Source organism: Melanaphis sacchari, unplaced genomic scaffold, assembly GCF_002803265.2.
Source record: "Melanaphis sacchari strain LSU unplaced genomic scaffold, SCAv2.0 Contig74_pilon_pilon, whole genome shotgun sequence".
Lineage (NCBI taxonomy): Eukaryota > Metazoa > Arthropoda > Insecta > Hemiptera > Aphididae > Melanaphis > Melanaphis sacchari.
In genome coordinates this window covers 1,707,205-1,729,197 of record NW_020271531.1, presented here as the reverse complement: position 1 = coordinate 1,729,197, position 21,993 = coordinate 1,707,205, and the positions used below count along the sequence as shown (strand labels likewise).

General features: G+C 25.1%; 2 protein-coding genes and 1 long non-coding RNA gene across 4 annotated transcripts; 1 reads left to right on the top strand and 2 right to left on the bottom strand.

The window, feature by feature from the left end:
- Nucleotides 1–293: 293 nt before the first annotated feature.
- LOC112601057 (putative uncharacterized protein DDB_G0286901) lies at nucleotides 294–5,981 on the top strand. The gene is made up of 6 exons (XM_025348470.1): nucleotides 294–437; nucleotides 511–683; nucleotides 746–1,392; nucleotides 1,834–2,253; nucleotides 4,120–4,327; nucleotides 5,652–5,981. The coding sequence occupies exons 1-6, from the start codon at nucleotides 379–381 to the stop codon at nucleotides 5,921–5,923; spliced, it is 1,779 nt and encodes a 592-aa protein (XP_025204255.1). The 5' UTR covers nucleotides 294–378; the 3' UTR covers nucleotides 5,924–5,981.
- Nucleotides 5,982–7,321: 1,340 nt separating this feature from the next.
- On the bottom strand, nucleotides 7,322–14,245 carry LOC112601116. Its single transcript, XM_025348551.1, has 4 exons — nucleotides 13,757–14,245; nucleotides 10,309–10,431; nucleotides 9,755–9,999; nucleotides 7,322–7,952 (listed from the first exon to the last, which is right to left on the bottom strand). Exons 1-4 carry the CDS (start codon nucleotides 13,847–13,849, stop codon nucleotides 7,535–7,537), a joined length of 879 nt encoding a protein of 292 aa, XP_025204336.1. The 5' UTR covers nucleotides 13,850–14,245; the 3' UTR covers nucleotides 7,322–7,534.
- Nucleotides 14,246–18,100: 3,855 nt separating this feature from the next.
- Nucleotides 18,101–21,568, bottom strand: LOC112601089. Of its 2 annotated transcripts, none has more exons than XR_003115028.1 (5): nucleotides 21,535–21,568; nucleotides 20,916–21,122; nucleotides 20,762–20,836; nucleotides 20,169–20,318; nucleotides 18,101–20,087 (listed from the first exon to the last, which is right to left on the bottom strand). It is a non-coding gene; the product is annotated as an uncharacterized LOC112601089 (long non-coding RNA). The 2 variants fall into 2 exon arrangements; XR_003115027.1 differs by having other exon boundaries at nucleotides 20,920–21,122.
- Nucleotides 21,569–21,993: the final 425 nt, after the last annotated feature.

The window sequence follows — 21,993 nt, the reverse complement described above, 5'->3', positions numbered from 1 at the left end:
TTCAGTTATGTAAAAGTAATACAATTTATTATTTTACAAAAGTATTTTTTTTTAAAAATAACTATAAATATTTGTAATATTAGGAGTACCTATTTATAAATACATTTACGTATGTATATAATTAGTTAAATTTTTACCACAAAAACTAATTATTTTAAACTATTTGCTATTTAGTTAAATGAAAAATTGTTGACAGTATTGTTTTATTGTCATTAACAATAATTAAATACAACATTTGAGGTTAAATATTTTTTTTTTAAATTGTAGGAGTTATGCATTTAAGTCAATACGTGTTAAGATTTTAAGTTAGTGGTTATTGGAAATGTTCGTATTGTGATCATATTTTGTACTTACTTACTACACTTTAAAATTTATAAAATGGTTAAACCAATTTATTGCAATGTGCTCTTACTAGTTTCATGCTTAGTATATGAAGCGTAAGTATTAAATAACTATTTTATTAAAATATAAAAATTAACACTTATTAAATTTCATAAATATAATGTTTAGGCATGGAAATAATCCTAGGGTTAGGTATATAAAAACGCCTTCACGTTTTATTTCTGACAATAATGATCCTTATGATTCATCATCGTTATCAACAGCAGCAGCAGATGTAGCAGTAGAAGATACAGAATCATTAGAATCAGCAGCAAAATTACCGGCATCGCATTCTTTGAGGAGTAAATTGCTATTTAAAAATATTTATCGTACACATTTTTTCTAAATATTTATCATTTTTTAGAATCGCTTAGTTCGAACGCTTCTTCAGGATATGATGGAAATCGTGGATTAGGTTCAAATAATAAATCTCGGCGTGGTGTGCACTATAAACGAAAACCGTATGATATGGTTTCAAACAATCAGAATAGTGAACAAATGCAAAATAATATGAATTCTGGATTTTCAAATGATAAATCTCTAAGTGATCTAGACAATACAAATTATCAAACTGAAATGACTTTAGACGATTCAAACATTAAAAAAAGAAATAATGATATGACTTTCGAAAGCTTAAATAAGAGACCTTTAAGCGGCCTAAATAATAGAAACAAGAAAAACGAGAATACTTCAGAAAATAAAAATATCAGAGAAAGACAAAATAGTATAATTTCAGATTCAACACAAACAAAAATGAATCTTTTAGATAGAATTAAAGAAAACTTAAGACAAAATCCTTTATTCCCGAAATTGAATGAAGATGATAGTCAACGAATCAATTATGGTAATGAAAAATCAAGTGTGACGAATATGATGAATTTTAATAAAAACTTATTTAATGATCGTGGAGTATTAGGACAAAATATTAATTTGTCATTTAGAAAATGTTGTATTAATGGCAATTGTCGTGTTCTAAAAGACGGAGAAAAATGTGGTGTTGAGGATTTATTTGTAAGTATAATTTAGACAAAGTACAAAGACACATTATATTTAAAATTTACATAATATTTTAAACAGTTTTTTGCGATATTATTATAATTATTGTAACTACAGACTGATTATTATATAGGTAGCTAAAAAGTGCTATTAAAAAATCAGATAGACCACTAGTATTTTTTTCGAGTAAATACATTTAAATGGATCATAGATTATGTTTATTTACGATTATTTTTTAAAATTAAATTTAATGTACTTAATCACTCTAAATATAATATTTTGTATATTTACAACGTTACAAAAAAAGTTAGTCCAAGTCTACTAATTTTAAATGTTTTTAATTTTTATAGAAGTTTACGAACTAGGTAAATAAATTATGTATAACATATTGTTTGTAGTTATGTAAAATTAACTATTATAATAATATTCAAAGCTTATAAATATATGAAATTACAGACAAATATGAAAGACACACAACAACTAAAAAATCCGATGTTTGTAACTATGGGTAACGGAGACAATGGTTTTCAAGATATGATGTCAAACTTAAAGCCTTTTAAGGTAAACTCGTTCAACAAATTTGGAGATAGTTTCGATGAAGGCAGCAATATTCAGGAAACAAGAAAACCGACAAATATGCGATTTGGTTTAATGAGATACCCAATTACCATTCCCTCTTTAGATTCGAGTAGTGGTATAGGTAATGGTATGAGTTCATTCGTTATGCCACAAAAAAATAAACCAAAAAATTACCCATACTCAGAACCTATTGGTTTGAGTGAAGACGAAGCTAATGAAATCCGAAATAAAGTCCTTCAAAAATCTAATTTGTATAGAAAAAAACATAATCTCATTCCATTTACTTTGGATGATCAGGTAAGTTAGCAATATCGACCTTAATGTATTTATTACAGAATTATGAATTAAATACATAGAAACATAGGTTTATAAATGAAAATAAGTATTGGGAATAACAAATATAGTATAAAATTATCTACGTTATTAATTAAAATTAAATACTAGTTATATTAACCAATTTTATCCTAATGGTAATTGGCATTTATTTTTATTTTTTTTAAATACTCTTTAACGCATTCTGGTTAAACATAAATTATATGTATGTAATAAATATATTTTATTTTATCAGTACCAATGATAACTTGATTCTCTGGTGTGTGTCTTGTATTTTTATTATGTCAAAAAGTGGAAAATTATCGGTTATTAATTATTATGCAGTTATCGGTTACACATTTTATGGAATGAAAATATACCAGGAAACTAAAAATAGCCGTTTCATTATTATTTTGGTCGTTTTTTAGAAGCTATTGTAAGATAATTTTTATAATAATGTATTTATGTATAAATATATATATATAAACATATATTTTATAATATGTAGGTAATCGTCGTAACGGATGTTTATCGTTACTATAATGTATAAAATATTGTATACACAATATACTGTGTTACACTTTTATATTACAGTTTAGATACAAAAATATATTAGGCAATATTAATTTTTCGAAATATTGATTGGAAATTTCAGCTTTACGTGTACACTTATCAATATATTATCAAAATTAATGCAGTCATTTTAACGCGTATAATAAAAACGTACATAAAGATACATCACTATTTTTTATATTATTAATTTCATTATTTTGGCTAGTTAAAATTAATTGTATTTTAATACTGTACACTTTACTTAATTTTTATTGTACCAATATTTTGTCAGTTTTATTTTTCCAGCACACATCATATAATATGATGTTCGTTTTCTGACATTACGCATTTCAATAAAAAAATATTAAAATAACACGGCGTTACATATAGGCTATATAAGTACATAATTTTTGAAAATTCGGTTTTTAAATGGGTATTTCATAATGTTGTAATCCCAGAATTTTATTAATGTGGAAGAGCTTTGGTTAAAGTAAGAGGCCACTTGTGTAACATCAACCAACTTTGTATTCAATATTAGAAAATCGTTGCCATCACACCGGGTTCAATTAGCCAATTTTTTATTTCTATATTAGAATAACTAATCTACCGTAAATACATTCATGAAAATAGTTAATATAAATATAATTTGCAAGCGATTTAGTTGTTATTTTCATTCATCACATTTTAATCGTTTAAGTCGTTTTTATGACGTTTCCATTACTTTATAAATTAATTAGTATCTATAGTATTGTAATTTAAAAATTCTTAAAAATAACATAAAAATTAAAATATCGTTTAAACCAAAAACACATAAACATAGATACCGTTGTATGATATTACAAATATAATATCAAACCCCCTGATATCAATGTGTGATAATACATACAATATAAGTGAGAAATAATTAAGGAAAAATTTGAAAAAATACTGCAGGTGTCTATAATGGAAACTACAGAATGTAATATTTAAGTCAACTAAGAATGAAGTAATTTATATCAGCATACAACTTTTTTATAGAAAAATTGTTATTTAAATTAATAATTAACTATAAAATTTTAGTCGTTCAATTGTAAATTATCAATGCATAATAATTATAAAATTATTTTATTGATATAAATAATTTATAGGTACTCTATTTATGTAATAAATGCTATTATATTAATTTTAAACTTCTTCTTAAACTGACGACAGAATTTTCGTATTTACATTAAATTGTATTGTTAAATGTATTTCATTAAAAGTTGAAGAAAAATTTACTTTTTTTAAAAACTTTTCTTAACTTTGTATTTTTTTTTTTAGATAAACAATTGCGCTCAAGACTGGGCTAATAATCTTGCGAAACTACAAACACTTCAACATAGACAAAACAACGCTTACGGAGAAAATTTGTACGCAGATCAAGATTTGAATAATTTAGGCGAAAAAGCAGTTGATGCATGGTATAATGAAATAACTAAGTTTAACATCGATGACGAAGAATCTGGATTGGGTAGCAATTCTGGTACACGTAAGTAATATGATTTAAAAATGATGTAAATGATTTTATTTACATACTCGATAATGTTTACATTTATAAAAAATTTCAAAATATTGTCATAAATAATTTAAAATGTATAATAATACTTTATATTTTAACGAATAAATTACAGAATTAGGTAAGTACTTCAAAAATTATTCATAGAAAAAATAGTAAAAAAATTCAAATGTCTACAGTTATTCGTTTTTAAATTACAAAAATATCATAAAAGTGTGAACTTCAAACGCGCATTAAAAATTAAATTGATTTTCCGGAAGATATTTTCTTTTTAAATATAATATATATATTGAAAAACTTAAAAAAAGTTTCATGATAAGTATTCAAAATATTAGGTTTGAATATGAAAAATGTTATGAGTTTTAATTACAAATAATTTATTAATATTTGTGATTTTATTGAAATTAGTTAAAATTTTAACTTCAAACACTCATAAACATTTTTTGTTTATTTGCTTTCAACTTGTTTTTTTATTGATAAATTCTTAGAAGAAATCTTGTATTAATTTTTCAAAGTTTTTGACACAGCAAACTGTATTGATAGATAATTAAAAAAAAAAAAAAACGAAAAAAATTAAAATATTTTAATTTATTAAGTATACACCGCGTATAGAAAATTATAATAAAAATACTTAGTGTAAATTTAATATTTCTGCGGTAATTCGTTTATCAAAGGAATTAATTTTGTCAAAAATTGATTCATCCTAAAAATTCCCTTTTTCCTTTAAATTTGTTTTTTTTTTTTGTTTTTTCAATTATTTTGAAAAATACTGAAAATGTTCTGATCCTTAATGACCCTAACCTTCATTCAAATACCGAGTAGATCCAATTTTTTATTGGAAAATACCCCCAAATCAATGTTGAAAATCGAATCAATTTTACTATAGGTACTACACCAAAAATTGATGCAGATATACTAATAAAAAAAAAAAAAACACATTATTGTTAAATCATAACACTTATTGCTTCGCTCAGAATCAGTTACACAAGATATCATATAAATTCAAATCAGCATTGTGTACCTAATCGATTTCGATAACGATAAAGTAGGTTGATAAATGATCATAATATTTTTGATGATTGATATAATATACTCAACGTGTTTATCTACTATCACCATCTAGTTAATTGACGTACTTAGTTTAAGATATCTTGTACCTACCTTTGTACTAGGTACCTCAATTAATTTAATTTTCTTAAAAAATGTATTTCTTTTAAATGCTTCATATGATAAGGTCTTTAACAAATAGTACATACCGCAAATGTATACTTCTGATATATATATTTTTTAATTTTAGACCATATGACACAATTGCTATGGAAACCATCAACTAAATTGGGTGTTGGCGTTTCACAAAATCCAAATGGCATGTACAACGTCGTTGCCAACTATGATCCTAGAGGAAATATATTAGGGTATTTCAAAGATAATTTACCTGAAATAAAACAAGAAGACATTGAAGAAGCAAAAAAATCAAAAAGAGCAACGGAATCGGTACCAGCAACGAGATGGTTTTCGAGTTCATCTTCTCCATTTCAGTCAAGATGGAATAATTACGAGCCATATTAAAATTAGAACTATTAGGTATGTATAAATAACTGATGATTTGTAAAACTTGTAAAAAAGTTGTCAGAATAATACATAATATAATAATAAAAAGATATGAAACCAATTTAAGTGCGTTTAATTTAAATTGTAGAATATTGTGCAAATTTAAAAAAAATTATAACTTATCTCTGATCAATAAAAACTAAATTATTACTTGTTAGAGTATAAAAGTTATTTTTATTTTAAATAATAATTATTACTGATAATATAATCACTTATCAGCACCTATTTTTTTTTGTTAGAAAGATTTATGATATAATTATTTACACCTATGTAACTAAATATTAGACTGTAATTTATTATATTTGAATATTTCACAATTCAATAAAATTAAAATTATGTAATATATATAATATTTCATTAGTGACTAGTGACTACATAGAATCCAAAACATTTTAAAACTTTTCGTGGGGGGGGGGGGGGGTGGTCGCACGGAAGAAAGTAGTGCGAAAGCAAGAACCCGGTAATTGTAAGTATATTTTGGTGGGCACTGGGTATAAGTGTGTGCCCAAAAATGGAGGTTTGAAGTTAATATTATGTGAATAATTTTTGTTTTAATTCTTTCAATATTTGCAAATAGCCTAAGGTTTCAATTTAAGAGTAATTTTTTTCAAATGTAACATAGATTAGGAAATATAATTATACACTATTTGTATCTAAATTATTTTTAAATAATAATAACAGTAATAGAAAATAATGTGTTTTGCGAGTCAATCAAGTAATCAATTTTTTATAAAAGACATAAAATTTTATCTTGAAACTTTATCAGAAAACTATTTTAAAATTCTATATAGGCCTGAATAATAATCAGGACTGATATTTATATAATTTTGCATCCTTTTTATTGTTTGATGTAAAAAATAGATACCTAGTTTCTACCTATGTGTTTCATGATATTAAAACAATTCTGTACATATTATATCAACAATTTATTTTTTATGTTTAGAATTTCTTAAATATTGTACATGGTTTGTTTATTTTTTTAAATATTCAGTTTGTGAAAACAAATTTTTGTTTGATAAAACTTATCGTTAAAATAATTATTGTACAGTGAAAAAATAATCATATAATCATGTTTATTTTTTATTTATTCTTCAAACCGCAATCAACACAATAATTCTAGAGAAGATTTCAGTAAGCTAGTCCAATTAAATATGAATAATGAAAGAAATTAATATTTACTTTAGATACATTCTATTAAATAGTCTAAATAATAATAATTATATATGAATTTATTTTCAAATATTTTCCATGAAACATCAGATAGCATATAACGCTTTTAAATTGTATATGTTACTAATATATTAGATATATAGATATACCCATGCATATTGCATTGGATATTTACAATTTTAATAAGAAATTAAATTATTTAAAAAAAAAAATTTAAAAAAAAATCCAATTTCCATTATTCTTTTTTTATTTTTTATTTTAGCAGTTTCTGTGTAAGTTGTCATTGTTTCTGCTATGGTCTCTTCTTACTTTGCGGAATTCGAGCGTTTCATTAAAATGATTAATATACATTTTTGAATCCAATCGTTGAGATAAATGTCAAGGTGATTATCCCGGTATTTATGGCCCATAAGTATCCGGGTCTTCAACTACAACGTATGGTAATGTCGTTGAATGTTTTATATAACCAACATTCTTGAACAAGCCCAATGACACATTATTCTTTTCATTAATAAGTGCATGAGGAGAGACGCCATTTTCTCCCATTACCTTGGTTACTGCCAACACAATCAGCTTACCAAATCCACGATTTCTGTAATTTGGCTGAACTATCAAAGTACTTAGACCTCCATAACTGCCACACATGGCCCATGCCAATAGCTCACCATTATGCCGGCTGAAAACACCTAAACCAATGTTAAGTCTTACCGTGTCCCAAAGGTCAGATTTAGGATAAACGTCACTATGAGTCCATAATGAATAAATAAAGTCTATATGATCCACGCTTAATTGGTCAATAAATACATCATCAGGAATTCTAGAAATAAAAATAATTTATAGATAAGTGAATTTGAACTGAGAAATTACAATTAGTTTTTTAATAATATACATTTTTTAATTTAAAAAAACCTGATGCATTTCCTTTTTTAATATGTTATTATTATTTATTTTATATTCTGTAAAACAACTGATTTTTATCTAAACACTTTATAGTATAAAAAATTCTTCGACCTTTAACTTCAGCATCTTTTCTGGTAGGTAGTGAATTTAATATATCCTTATGGGAGTCAACAGTTAAAATGTATCATTAACTTTTTAAATAATTAGGAACAAAAATTTGGGAGAACTGGAATGATAATTCATAGTTGAATAACTTAAAATTTTCAGCAAATATTAATATTTTTATTTTCTATACATAGTATACTTTTAAAAATATTAACTTAGACTCTTTTAAGTTTTTTAAAAGTATGAAAATATAAAAAATGTTTGGTCAATAAATTTAAAAATATATAAACACAACTTTTTAATTTCTTTGAAATAATATAAAAATTTTTTTTTGTATTTGAAATTTTTAATGTTTATTATTGTATTTTAGGCATAAAACAATATTTTCAAATACAATTTTCTTGACAAAAATTTACCTATTTTTTTATATTACTTTAAGTTAAATAAATGATAAGGAATTTAATATGTATATATTTATCATAAAGTATACTTATTAATATATAGGTTAATAAATGATGAATGTTTAAAATTCTTTTTTGAATGCAATGATTTATCATTGAAATTAAGTTTAACACATACTAATACTCAATATTAAATAAATTTAAAATATGAATTCAATTAACATTGAACCTTCAAATAAATTTATTACTCGCATATCGTAATATTTTTCATATACATTTAACAATAAAAATTAAATTATAAACACATATTTTAGTGAATTTATGTTCAAGTCCCAAGTCCTAGCTGATTAATATTTATAATATGATTTATAGAAAATGAATTTATTATAAATCAATTATAATTAATTATATTAATATTAGGATTTTAGAATCTTAATTAATGTTTATAATACTTAAGTTATCTTAGAAATGTTAATATTACTTAAAAAATATTCAATAACAATACTTTATTATTTAATCTTTTCTATCCATTTGTATTATCAAAATTTACTATTTTTTACTAAAGAATTCTTAAATATAAGTATTTTTATGAATAATGTTTCACATTTCATTGAAATAGGTATACGTATGGCTATTGTAAAAAAAAGGTAAGACTGGTTGCCGTTTTAACATGCTAGATGTATTAATAATTTTAATTATTAATGTATTTATTATACGTATATTTTACTGATTATATTATTGTAAATTTATCACAAATTTAAAAGGGTAAACCCCAAATATCTAATTAAAAATAAAAATTTACTGGTGGAATTTACATTTTTTTCTCAGGTAAAAAAAACAAACAGGTGGAATTTACATGAAAAAAGGTCTAATAAGGTCGCAATCTGTGAAATTTAAATGCGCCCATCAAATAATTATCTTAATTCTGTTAGGTTAAACATTTATCACGTATAATCTAAGTTTAAAAAAGATAATAAAAATTTAAAACTCGTGGACGAAAAATTGAAATCACGAGTCAAATTATACAATGCATTAGTATTGTGTTTAGATTCTAAATACGCAATCGTGTATAATATCGTATTTATACTCGCAAATTGAAAACTGAACTTTGTCTTTTACAACATAAAATGTAATTAACAATAAGCCTTGAAGTCAGAGATGATTGTGTAATTTAAATGTTTTAATTGACGTAATTTATAGTTTAATATCTTACTCATAATCTAATCTGGCAGCTACATCGGCTGGCATCCACTTAAGCACAGCATTTGAATACAGTTTACTCTTCAATCCCTTTTCTTCAATCATTGTTTCCACGATCGCCTTCATCCTGAACGGTATAGCTTGGAACAGCGGTTTCTTCTGCCAATTGATGTACTCAGTACTAAACAGCATCCTTCGGAATTGTTCTTCGTTTCCCGGGCAAGTGTATGTAACAACGACGTCCGGATATTCTTCTTCCTGAAATTAATATTACTGTGCAATTCGTATAATGTATCTTCCAGCATCATGAATGAAAAAAATTCCTAAAATTAAAAAAAGATTCTTAACATAACATCAACAATCAGATGTTTGGCGGTGTAACTATCTAAAATATTCGAACCTTCAGTGTTGATCACATTAAAAAAATCATATCAATTTTTACAGCTTATAAAACAAACATTTGTAACCAATAAATACTTTTTAAGTTTTGCTGTATGAAAATAAAATAGTCATTACATTGACATTTTTTTATTAACATTCAATGAATTATTTATTATTATTACTTACGGGTCGTGATAAAATCCCAATAAATGTTCCATTCTCAACGTCGTTAGAAATATAGTATAATTTGTAACTCGATGCCGAATTTTTGCGCATCCATTGAAACGCATTTTTAATGAAATAATATGCCTGAAAAGTTAAAAATATAAATTAACAAAGGCCGAACTGTAATGCTTCTTTAGATAAGGCTTGATAAATGTTATGTTTAGTAGGTATGTTATGTACATCTTTTATTTATGCGTATATACACTTAAAGTTTCCACTAAAATGCGCATATGTCATTTTAGAAATTATAAAAATGAGATAAAATTCTATATATTATAATAATATAATAATTATGAGGTTCAGAGTTCAATTTAATTTTTAGAATATTATTCTAATAATAATTATTATACACGTAGGATGAAATAATAATTGTATTTAAATGAACACATTTTAATAGTTAATAAACTAATAAATATGATATTTATAAATTAAAATAATAAAATACTTATAACATCAACTCTTAGTATTTTATAAATATCTCAAAATTAAAAAGATTATTTTTTGAAAAGAACCTATTGTTTCTCACAAGTTTAAGTTTTTAGTATTATGAATTTAAGTAAATACCTACCTAATATTGTAAAATTAATTTATTAAATGTATATATGTGCGTCGGATAACTTATAACGAATAGATTCCAAAAAATTAAATCATTAATGTAATAGAATATACAGGGTGTTCCAAAATGATTCATCCGATTTAAAAAAATCATATTTATTGTAAAATTTGATTAATCATGTTAGAATTAATTTTAAATTTTGATGGATTATTTTAAGTTTTAGGTACAATGCTTATAAATGTTCAATGTGACCCCCCTTACTTGCACAACACACATCTAAGCGATATTCAAATTCCTCATAAACCTGTTGAAGCATGTCGACTGTAACCAAGTTGATGGCGCCTGTAATGCGACTTTTCAATTCGTCAAGATCTTTTGGAAGGGGAGGTACATAAACAATGCTTTTTATGTAACCCCAGAGAAAAAAAAAAAAAAAAAAAAAAAACTTCTCAAAGCGGAGCACACAAAACGCTTTTTGTTGCTCGGTCGACATTTCGATAACAACTAATTAAGTTACGTCACTAACGATTACGGTGCCGAATTTAACAACTAGATAACTTAAAATAAACTTAGTTATCTAATCTTTCCATTAATACATTGGTCATTAACCTGCGATTAACCGTTGCCGAACTATATCAGTTCGTAATTGGATGAATCATTTTGGAACACTCTGTATTATTTATGAACATACTGTTTAAAATAATTTTTTTTTTTTGTTATTACAATAATTATGTTTCTTTTCAAGCATAAAATAAGTTATACATTTTTTACGTAACCTTGCACGTTCTTGTTGGAATTTACAAGCACATAGAAGATGTTATTTTTTATTTTTCATTTTAATAGCGTTTATAGATAAAAATTAGTTAATATAAACAGGAAATCTTTTAAATTATTTAATATGTCAACCAGAATTTTATTTTACAAGAGGTTTTTCTTAATATTATTTCCGTCGTAATTATTATTAACATTGCGTTCAAAAATATAATTATAAAGGTACACTTCTCTGCTGAAACATATGAATAAAGAAAGGGGCTAAGTACTTGATTTTGTTTTATACTTAGAAGAGCTTTTTATACATATATTTCTTGAAATAAAAACTGTATTAATTTATTTATTTACAATTGCATTAGGTTAATATGAATTTGTTTTTTATGTATCATTATTAGTGTTTTATTAATTTGTGCTAATTTGTAACAAGGAAGTAGAAACTACCCATATTAATTATAGCCATAAGATTTGTTTATATTATGAGTATGTACGCATGACGTACAATTTATTGGATCTGTAATTTATAACAATCTAATTACAACTAACATTATTATATATATTTTTTTAAATGACATTTTTTCAGGTTATAAATAAAGTAGCTCAAATGTTGATCTATAAATATCTGTGAATATCCGTGTGTTAACTATACACTGTGTTTACTTTAGTATATTGTACTAGATGATGTCTAGATGATTAAAAAGTAAAAAAAATATGAAATACATTATACGAGTGTAATGGTATTTAAATAACATTAAATACTACTTTACTTATTTACTGTAAATATTATTATAATTTAATTTAAAATATAATCATATAACTATTAAGTTTACACATAATATACTTAGGCATGTATATATAATATAAACCATAGTGATAACGATCTATTACGTAATAATATAACTGAGGTAAGTGTTGAACTATGTCAGAGGATAGTTATTAGTTTGTAAATATAAAAGAATAATAAAGTACCTAATAATTAGTAATATATATATATATCATATAATAAAAAAAAAATAAGTTAGAAGTACCAAGGTACTACTTTAATTTTAATTGAATACAAAAATTAGATTATTTTTATTTTTTGATAATCGGTGAAGTTTATCTAAAGTTGCTTGTATACATTATATACGTGTACCGCGTGTATGTGGCACATTGTCTAAACAATAAAAATATTAAACCATAATCATATAGATTAGGTAATAATTGTATATTAGTTTAGGCCCTAAAATAATATAATTGATAAATAGATACTAATTACTGAATGATGAGTTCGCATGATCACATTAAATTAACTCATAGGCTATCATAATATACATATTTACCTATTAGAAAATCACGCGTTTACATATTATTTGTGCTGGTCATCAGTATTTTATTTTACACCAAAAATATGATATACACAATATGTGTATTGCAACATATTTATGTATTTTTTACAAACTCTAATCAAATAATATTTAATATAAAATACATTTATCGTAAAATCATAAAAATTTTTATTCCTTTTTTTTTTTTATATACTTTTAATTATATCGTATAGAATATATTATACATTGTAAATATATATTTCACCGTAATGTATAACTTGTAATTTAACAAAGATATACATATATTTATCCCAATTTAAACAGTTATACCTGAATTTAAGAATATATATTTAAATATAAATAGTTTGAGTCCGATCATTATACGGAAATTCAATCTACATTGGCAAATTTATCAATTTTACGAATTTTGATTTTAACTCTATAAATTATAGCTTTCATTCATTTACTTATCTACCAATATTAATACATACACTTGTATTTAGTTAAACATACAATTTAATACCTACTTTTATTATAAATTAAGTATTACATCAAGCTCTCTCTTCATCCTAACATGGTTATATGACCTATTGATAGATTAAATGCTTCACTTTTCCTCGATGTGAAGTTCTATCAATGGATAGTTGGTATATAGCTGATAGATTTTATTTTATATACTAACCTTATAAACGTCATTTCGTGCTTTTGTAAAAAATATATTTACAGGTTGTACAATTCTAATACCTAATAAAAAATAAAAATATTATATTATACTCACGTGAATACAGTTCGGCCAATCGCGTTTCAATACTTCTTCACAGAAATATTCCATAATTGCTTCGGGCATTTCTTCGAGAACTTCGCTCCTCATGATGATGGTAGCTCGTTTATTATTCGTCTACGGGTAGGTTATAATATTATAATATCGTGAGATGAATCTAACGACTGGGCGCACGATGGTATGAGAAATATTATATTTTCTAATACCAACGGTGTAGGTAAAAAACCGAAATGGTAAAGCGCGTAAGCAAGTCTAATATAAACAATAGTTAGTAAAGCTAGTGATGGGTATTGATGGCGTTACAGTGGTAGTAGTAGTAGTAGTAGTAGTGAGCAGTACACGAGTGCACGGGCGACCAGTAAAATGTAAAATGGACGGTGTAACAGCAGTTTTGAGTTTACGGACCCAAGTGTTCAATGTTGCCTTTAAACGCAAAACTCGTGTACTAGTGTGCGCACTGCACGTGTGTGTGCATGTGTGTCTGTGCGTTTTTGTGGGGTGGTAGTGGCAGTGGTGGCGTTGGTGGTGGTGGTGGTGGTGATGGCGTGTGCGCGCTTCGGAATGAATCTGTGACCCTATTTCCGGCGTTTAAACGTGTGGTGGGAGTAGTCCCGAAGTGATCCGCTACAGCGGTAGCTGTAGGTTCTCTACCGATGTGGCACGAGTTACGCGCATACTTGCGCTCTGACGAGGTTATGACATTATTCGAAGCGGAACATAACGCGTAGGTATAGTTAATGTGGCTTCCACGCGTAAGAACTCTGCAGGGTATGCATTTACCAAACAGAAATTTGCCGTAGGCACATGCCACGTTATTTTTTGGACCCTTTTATCGGTCAGACTTGACAAGCTCGATTCCGTCACGGAAATCGTGGACCAGCAGTTAACACTGCGTCGGCCAACGCGATCAACGATAATATGCATAGGTTTTTTACCTAGTCGATAAGGTATAACCAAAGATAATATAATAATGAAAAAATATTATTATTATTATCATTTACTATTAGCATAGCCGCATAGGTGTGTGTATAATTTAATATTCACAGCAAACACGTGTGGTTATTTTTTAATATTACATTAGCTATTTAATATTTTTTATCCAAGAACATGTTTTCCAGTTTACCAACATGGTAAAATATTGCTTATATAATATATCGAAAAAAAAAAAAAAACATCACATTTTTTTAGTGAGTAATACTCGTAGTAAATGTTTTAATTTACTTAAAAAGGAAAAATTAATAAAATAGAAATTTGACAGAGTATGTGCCCAGACATATATTTTGTACCTATTTATAATTTTTCCATTTGTTAGTTTTATTGTATCATGTAGGTATTATACGAATCAAATTATTGTATATTTATAATTGTATATTAATTATTAGGTGTAAGTACCAAAATATGATTACCAAAATTACAAATTAAAGTTTCTAATTTTGTGTTAAACATTTTAGCTTTCAACAATTAGATGTAAAAAAGCTTGTGACTGCATTTTCAATATTTTTTATTACTATAAGAATGAATAACTTATAGAGAACAATATATTGCATTTTAAAGCTTTCGATCAAAAACGAAATTAAAATAAATCATGAACATTTAAATAGGTACCTAACTCAAACAACACCTGAATATACTTTTAAAATAGTAAATACACATCATGTCTAAAAAATGCTAACATAAATATTTCGTGATTAGATAGGTACCTACTTTTAAAAAAAGTTGGTAGAAAAAACTTATTAAGAATAAGATTTACATAAGAATTATTATGTAAATCATCTGTTTCGACAAAAACGATTTTTAATTTTAGGTTAATGATAAAATTTTAAAATATTTCATTTTTTTAAAGCTATTTTACACTTTTTTTAATTTTTTTTTTTATTATTTATATATGATAAGTTATCATAAATATATAAAAATATAATTAATTTCATTGGAAATTCCTTGAAACATCTATCACTTACCTAAATAAATTTATAAAGTCACAGTAAAAATATGTATTTACATTTAAATCCGAGCTCTAATGATAACATTTTTGTTTTCAGTAAACAATTTCAAATTTCTCATCAGTGTTCTACCAGAAACCTTAGGATCTCAAAAATGCAAATAAACAATTTTTTTTTTTTAGATTCAAATTAGATATATTTTATTGGCCAAGAATTATATTAAAGTTGACATATGTCTTTTTTATATTATTAACGTTAATGTATGACAATATATAAATGATGTGTATACAAATAGCTGTATAATACTTATTATTTCCAGAACTGTGATTAGGGCTTGGCAAGACTAATCTAGGCTAAAGGCGTACCAAAAAAAGAGGCATTAAAACCAATAAAAAGACCATGTTATTAATTATATCAGTGCTTGCACACATTTTATTTAGAATATGCGTAAAGTAGTTATACTATAATTATAGGGAAGTTTTAGGTTATTTTCAAGATAAATTACCATTAAATAGTAAACAATATAGGTATATATTCAGTAGGTATTCAAGTATTACAAAATGCTTACCCAAGAATAAAATATGTGACATCATAATATTACTTCAAGTGATAGTAATGGTTTTTATAATTGACTTGCATTACTATCAATTATCATTATTATACAAGATAGGTACATGCTAAAAACTTCTGTCAATATATTCATATTTTAATATTTAATAATTTATATTTCATAAATTCTAGAAGAAATTCTACAGCGAGTTGCTTATTATTGTCACTATGCGAAATGTCATTAATTTACTTATCTATTAATATAAGGCGTGATTTAGGTTTAGTAAAATAATTATATATAAGAATGAAAATATCTATTAGATATTTAAGAAGTCGCTTTTACTATTTGTTGATTTTTATTTTTTATCGATTAATTTTGAATTCAAATAATGTAATAGGTAACATTAGTTTAGTAATGCATTTAAAATCCAATAACTAAAATAAAAAATTGAATTAAAATTCAAACATATAAATCTTCTTTGGAATCAAATTAAATGTTGTGTGGGTTTGTGAGGTTGGAAAGATTAAACATTTATAAGAGCAAAAATATGTTAAATAGCCAGAAGCACTGATGGATCTCGCTACTTCTGCTCTGAATATGTCCAGTAAGCACATTATTACTTATTATCTAGTTAGTATTAGGTTCGTTTATAGTTTGTTTAACAGTGTCACACATCCGTCAAGATCTGTTACTTTACTCCCCCCTCAAAACAAAAATGTAATGAAATAATTTTTTTTTATTACTTGAAACATAAAAGTTAAAATACAATATCAAAAAAATTACACAATACATTTTGTGGGAGCAATAAATACCAAAAAAATGTTTATAAGCTTGTTGACATTTTTTTTACACCTATATTTTTTTAATTTATATCTATAATAATATCCACAACCAGCTATAACCTCCATAATAAATACGTCAATATAAAATAAATTTTGCTTTTTGTTAATTTATTTTTTCTAAATTAGAGATATTTGAATTAGGTACTGTTTGATCGTTGACCATGTTCAGTTACCTACTTCATGAGTAATTGCCGTTTGCAGACTACTTTCTGCTTGTATATATTATTTTAATCCACTGAATAATAATTTTCACTATTCGGAAAATGCTTAATTTTTGTCTGCAACATGCATTTTTTATTTCATATTCCTAAACAGAATATTATACAGAGTATTTGGATTAAATTTTGAACGATAAGAAATTTTTTTTTAAAGTTAGATAGGTAACAGTTTTTAAAATAAATTTCTTCAATAAAATAAATATTTGGAAATTTCTATATTATTATTATTATTATTATTAATTATAAATAATTAGTTTATATTAGTATTTTTATTTTCATTTATTTTATAAATTTTATATTTTTAGGGAGCAGGTAACAAAACAGATCACACATAATTAGTTATACTTATCTATTATCTATTTGATTTAAGTTATACTCAGTGGTGCATTTAATGTTAACGCGCCCAGGGACAAAATAATAGTTCCACCCTCCTCCTTTTCAAAAAATAAAAAACTTCCAAGTTAAGCAATAAAAAAAATTAATTTTATGAAACAAATCATAAAATCAGTTGATTTACTATATTGTATTAAATAATTTTATAGTAATACATAACCAAATGTTAACCTAACCTTTTTTTTTTAAGTGAATTCCCTCAAAATATATATATTATACTAAGAAAACAGAATCATCACTTAGTATATGCACAATGATTAACAATGTAACTAAATTAACAGCATATGGTTTTTTTAATTGATTAAATACATAATATTAATTATTAATTATATACAATAAAATAGTTTATAATTTTTTTCTCGACTTTTGAGAAGCAAAAGTTTCAATAATTTCATTAAAATTAATAGTTTTTGTTAAATTAGCTTCAATGTTGAAAAGTGCTAATGAATTAAGATGATTTTCTCCCATTGTTGATCTTAAATAAATTTTGACCCATTTTGATGATCTTTCCGTTGAACAATTACTTGATTGTATACATAGAAACATTAGAGCAATATCAATATAATATAGGACAACATACTTCAACTTAACTATTCTGTTTTATAAATACTAACATACACTGAAAACTTTCAGGTACAACTTTATTCTACTTTTGTAAGCTTTTTAAATGTGCCCTAAAGTGAATACATTCATTTGGAAATGATATTTCCAAATCTTCCGGTAATACTTTTTGAAGTTGTTTAGTCTTCTTGCGTACCTCTATGCAGATTATGGCGGTTAAAGGAATCAAAAACTGGTATTAATGGAAAAGTTCATCATATGATTGTTTTTTTTTTTCTAGTTTAGCCATAATTTTATCAAAGATAAATATAAACGCCATTCCCTTTAAATAGTTTAAATCCACACAATTACTATTGTCAGAAGCTGGACCATCATCGATAAACATTTTTCTATGTTTCTTACGTTTATTGGTAGTTATAAAGTCTTCAATCCCACATTTTTTAACGGCTAATTTTTTGTAGTATTCATAAATGTCTCTTATATAAAAAAATCAAAGACTCATATATCCCAACCACAATTCCTAAGTCTATATCAACAAACTGTAATTTTATATTACACATATTAAATCTTTCTAGTATATCACCCCAAAAAAATGACATGATAAGCATTTCTAAAGATAATAATTGTTTTAAAATACCATTGGCTTCACAACGTGTATTGGACTTCTGAGTCTCATCACTTAATTATTTCTAGGGCATTAACTATTGATATCCAATTTTTCTGTATACAATATCTCTAACAAACTATTTAGTATCTGATAAATTTTTAACTTTTGACAACAATATTTTCTAGTGGTTCGTTGAAACTGAAAAAAATGCTAACAGTTTTTGAAGTAAATCAAAAACTTTAATGCATTTTAACTAGCTGCATTAGTTTTCTCTAAATTCAAAGAATGAGCAGAGAAAGATATAAATTGTGCCAGTGGGCTAACACTTTTAATTCTAACTTGTAGTTCAGAATAAATCCAGACATATTGCTAGCATTTTCATATGATTGTCCTCTTAGGTTTATGAAATCTAAATCAAACTTCTCAAGAGTCGAAATTATTGCTGTAGCTATCTGTTCAGCTTTAAAACCAATATGATCTTTTTTTTCTGTTTGAACCAACCACCGGGAGGGGACCATCGCATTACTTCCTCCCGAAAACCAATATGATCTAAAAAGCATAAAAAACACTCAACTGGTTTCCCATATGGATCAACATATCGTATGACTAATGATAACTGATCTATATGAGAAATATCCGGTATTGAATCTACACTTATGGCATTTTAAATTTCTTGAATGATTGTGTTTCTTACTGTTTCTAATATTATGTTAATAAACTGTTTATATGTGTTATATAAGACATATGAAACATTTCCCTTTCCAGAATTTCCATATTTTTTTATATGCGTTGAAAGAAATGGATCAAATTCTGCAATTAACTTGAGTGCTGTCATAAAATTACCATTAAGAGGACTAACTATTTGTAAGTTGTGACCACGAAATGCCAATCCTCAAGAAGCCAATGATTTTACAATGGCTACAATTCTCTTTAATACATTTTTCATTCTCAATTTCTTTAATTAAATTTTGGTTAATGCAGTTATTTACCATTCCACGGTTTTTCATTGTCAACACATTTGAATGGTGTTTTGGTGAATTACCATGTTCCTTAATACAATGCCAACTTTTTTTCAGTTTGAAAATGAAGATATTCCACCAAATAGTAAACATAGTATACAAAAAATGGAACCTTTGCTTTCAGAGCACATGAAACAGTTAAACTTGATTATTTCACCATGTTTTAGAGTGGTTAGTAAATAATTAGCTTTGAAAAATCTAAAAGAAAAATAGGTTTAATAAAATAACTATAGGGATGCAGACATAATACAATATGTTTATAATTTATATAAATAGTACCTTTAGTATGTTTTTATGACTTCTCTATAAGACTTTGTATATATTCTTTTAGAATTTGATGTATTTATGCATTTTAAATCTTGTGAAAATCCATTAATAGACAAGTAATCTCTAGATTAGTCATCTAATACCCACAAAGCATGATCATATCTATACAATAAAATTTAAAAGTAGTTTGGTATTTTACTATTTTTTAAATAGTATTAAAAATATATAATAATATGTTATTTAATAGTAAATATTAATAATATATAATATGTTATTAGATATTGTATAAAATAGTTAAATTTTAATAGTTTTTCATGTATTACCATATAATTTATAACAACATAAATATTTATAATAATGAATTAGGTATAAAATATTAAATATTTAAAATAATATTAAACTAAAAATTAGTTAGGTAATATTTTTTTTTAAATTTAAAATTATTTAATTATTTAATAGGTAATATTAAAAAAAAAATACTTTAAAAAACTGAAATATATAGTAAATCTATAACGTTTGTTTTTAATGAATAACAATAAATATTTTTAATATATATATATTTTCTATAGCCTAAAGAATTTATCTAATAAATGATAATAACATACCCAGGAATATTGTCACCAGTTCCTTCATGGTGACTTTATCTGTTTTCAACGACAATAAATTAACTGCATCTTGATCTACATAAGTCAATTACTGATCAGAGTTATCTACAGAAATTGTTATGCGTCAAATTAAGTGAGGAATATAATGTTATACCTACTATATGTTATATTTTATACTTGATTTGATCTATAGGAACATTTGAACATGAACTAGAATTTAGAAACCTCAATAAATTCATATTTAGATTTACTTTCAACAACAATAGCAAGTTCATGAAAATTGTGTTTTTCTAGTTTTGATTTTGGTACACCACAACTTGTATTAAAGTCTTGTGTGTGTTTTGAATCAAGTACTGTTTACCTAAGATGCAAAGCATTAAAAATTAGTATAAATATTTTACAAAATCAACAATTAATCACTTTTATCAAACAAAATAGGAAATGTGAGCTATCCCTGTATGAAATAAAAATACAAACAAACTTTTACTAGCAGCATTTTAAATATTTCACTGATATTTTTACATTTTTTAACTATGGCCAAATTTTATTTTTTTTGCCAGAGCTAGTTTTTTAAATGCAACACCACTAAGCTTTTTATGACTATCCATGCTACTTAGTTTTGTCTTAAAATTATTAACTACAATATAATATAATAAAGATAATGAAATATAGCAATTTACAAAATAAATTCAGTTATCCGTAAGGTGGAAAATTTTAAAACGTTAATTATGTAGCATAAGACTAAACTCAAACATTTACAAATATTTACTTACCTTTTTGTAATATCAGAATTTTATTGAATTGTACAGTAAACCTCTGTTGTAAAATGTAAACTTTAGTATAAAATATATAAGGTAATATATTTTGTAGAATACGCGTGTATTAAAAATTAGGAAAATTAAAATAGTAAACTATACGCGTACAACTATATTATAATAACATAATATTTATTAATTATTAAGCACCGTGTCTCTTCAGTTTTCAGTTGCTGTGATTGACAATTGCTTTGACTTTATGAGTGTGTGACCAAATTTTCGTTTCCGACCGGCCATCAATAAGAGTAATAAGACAATAACAATATTATTAAATCAAATTTATTTTCGTATATCGCCAATTATACCGAAACAGGGCGAAACTCCCATTACTATTTATAACCATCTCCGCGATTAACAATAATAAACATTATACACTATATCCACCAAACGGTACAAACAACAAAAACAGATAAAATG

Bases quoted from the DNA above. Each gene is read 5' to 3' on its own strand.
- LOC112601057 (XM_025348470.1), top strand. From the start codon at position 379: ATGGTTAAACCAATTTATTGCAATGTGCTCTTACTAGTTTCATGCTTA. The intron at 438-510 runs GTAAGTATTAAA...TATAATGTTTAG, and splicing joins TCATGCTTAGTATATGAAGC to GCATGGAAATAATCCTAGGG. The intron at 684-745 runs GTAAATTGCTAT...ATCATTTTTTAG, and splicing joins GGCATCGCATTCTTTGAGGA to AATCGCTTAGTTCGAACGCT.
- LOC112601116 (XM_025348551.1), bottom strand. From the start codon at position 13,849: ATGAGGAGCGAAGTTCTCGAAGAAATGCCCGAAGCAATTATGGAATAT. The intron at 10,000-10,308 runs GTAAGTAATAAT...TATTAATTTCAG, and splicing joins TTGGGATTTTATCACGACCC to GAAGAAGAATATCCGGACGT. The intron at 7,953-9,754 runs GTAAGATATTAA...TTTTATTTCTAG, and splicing joins GCTGCCAGATTAGATTATGA to AATTCCTGATGATGTATTTA.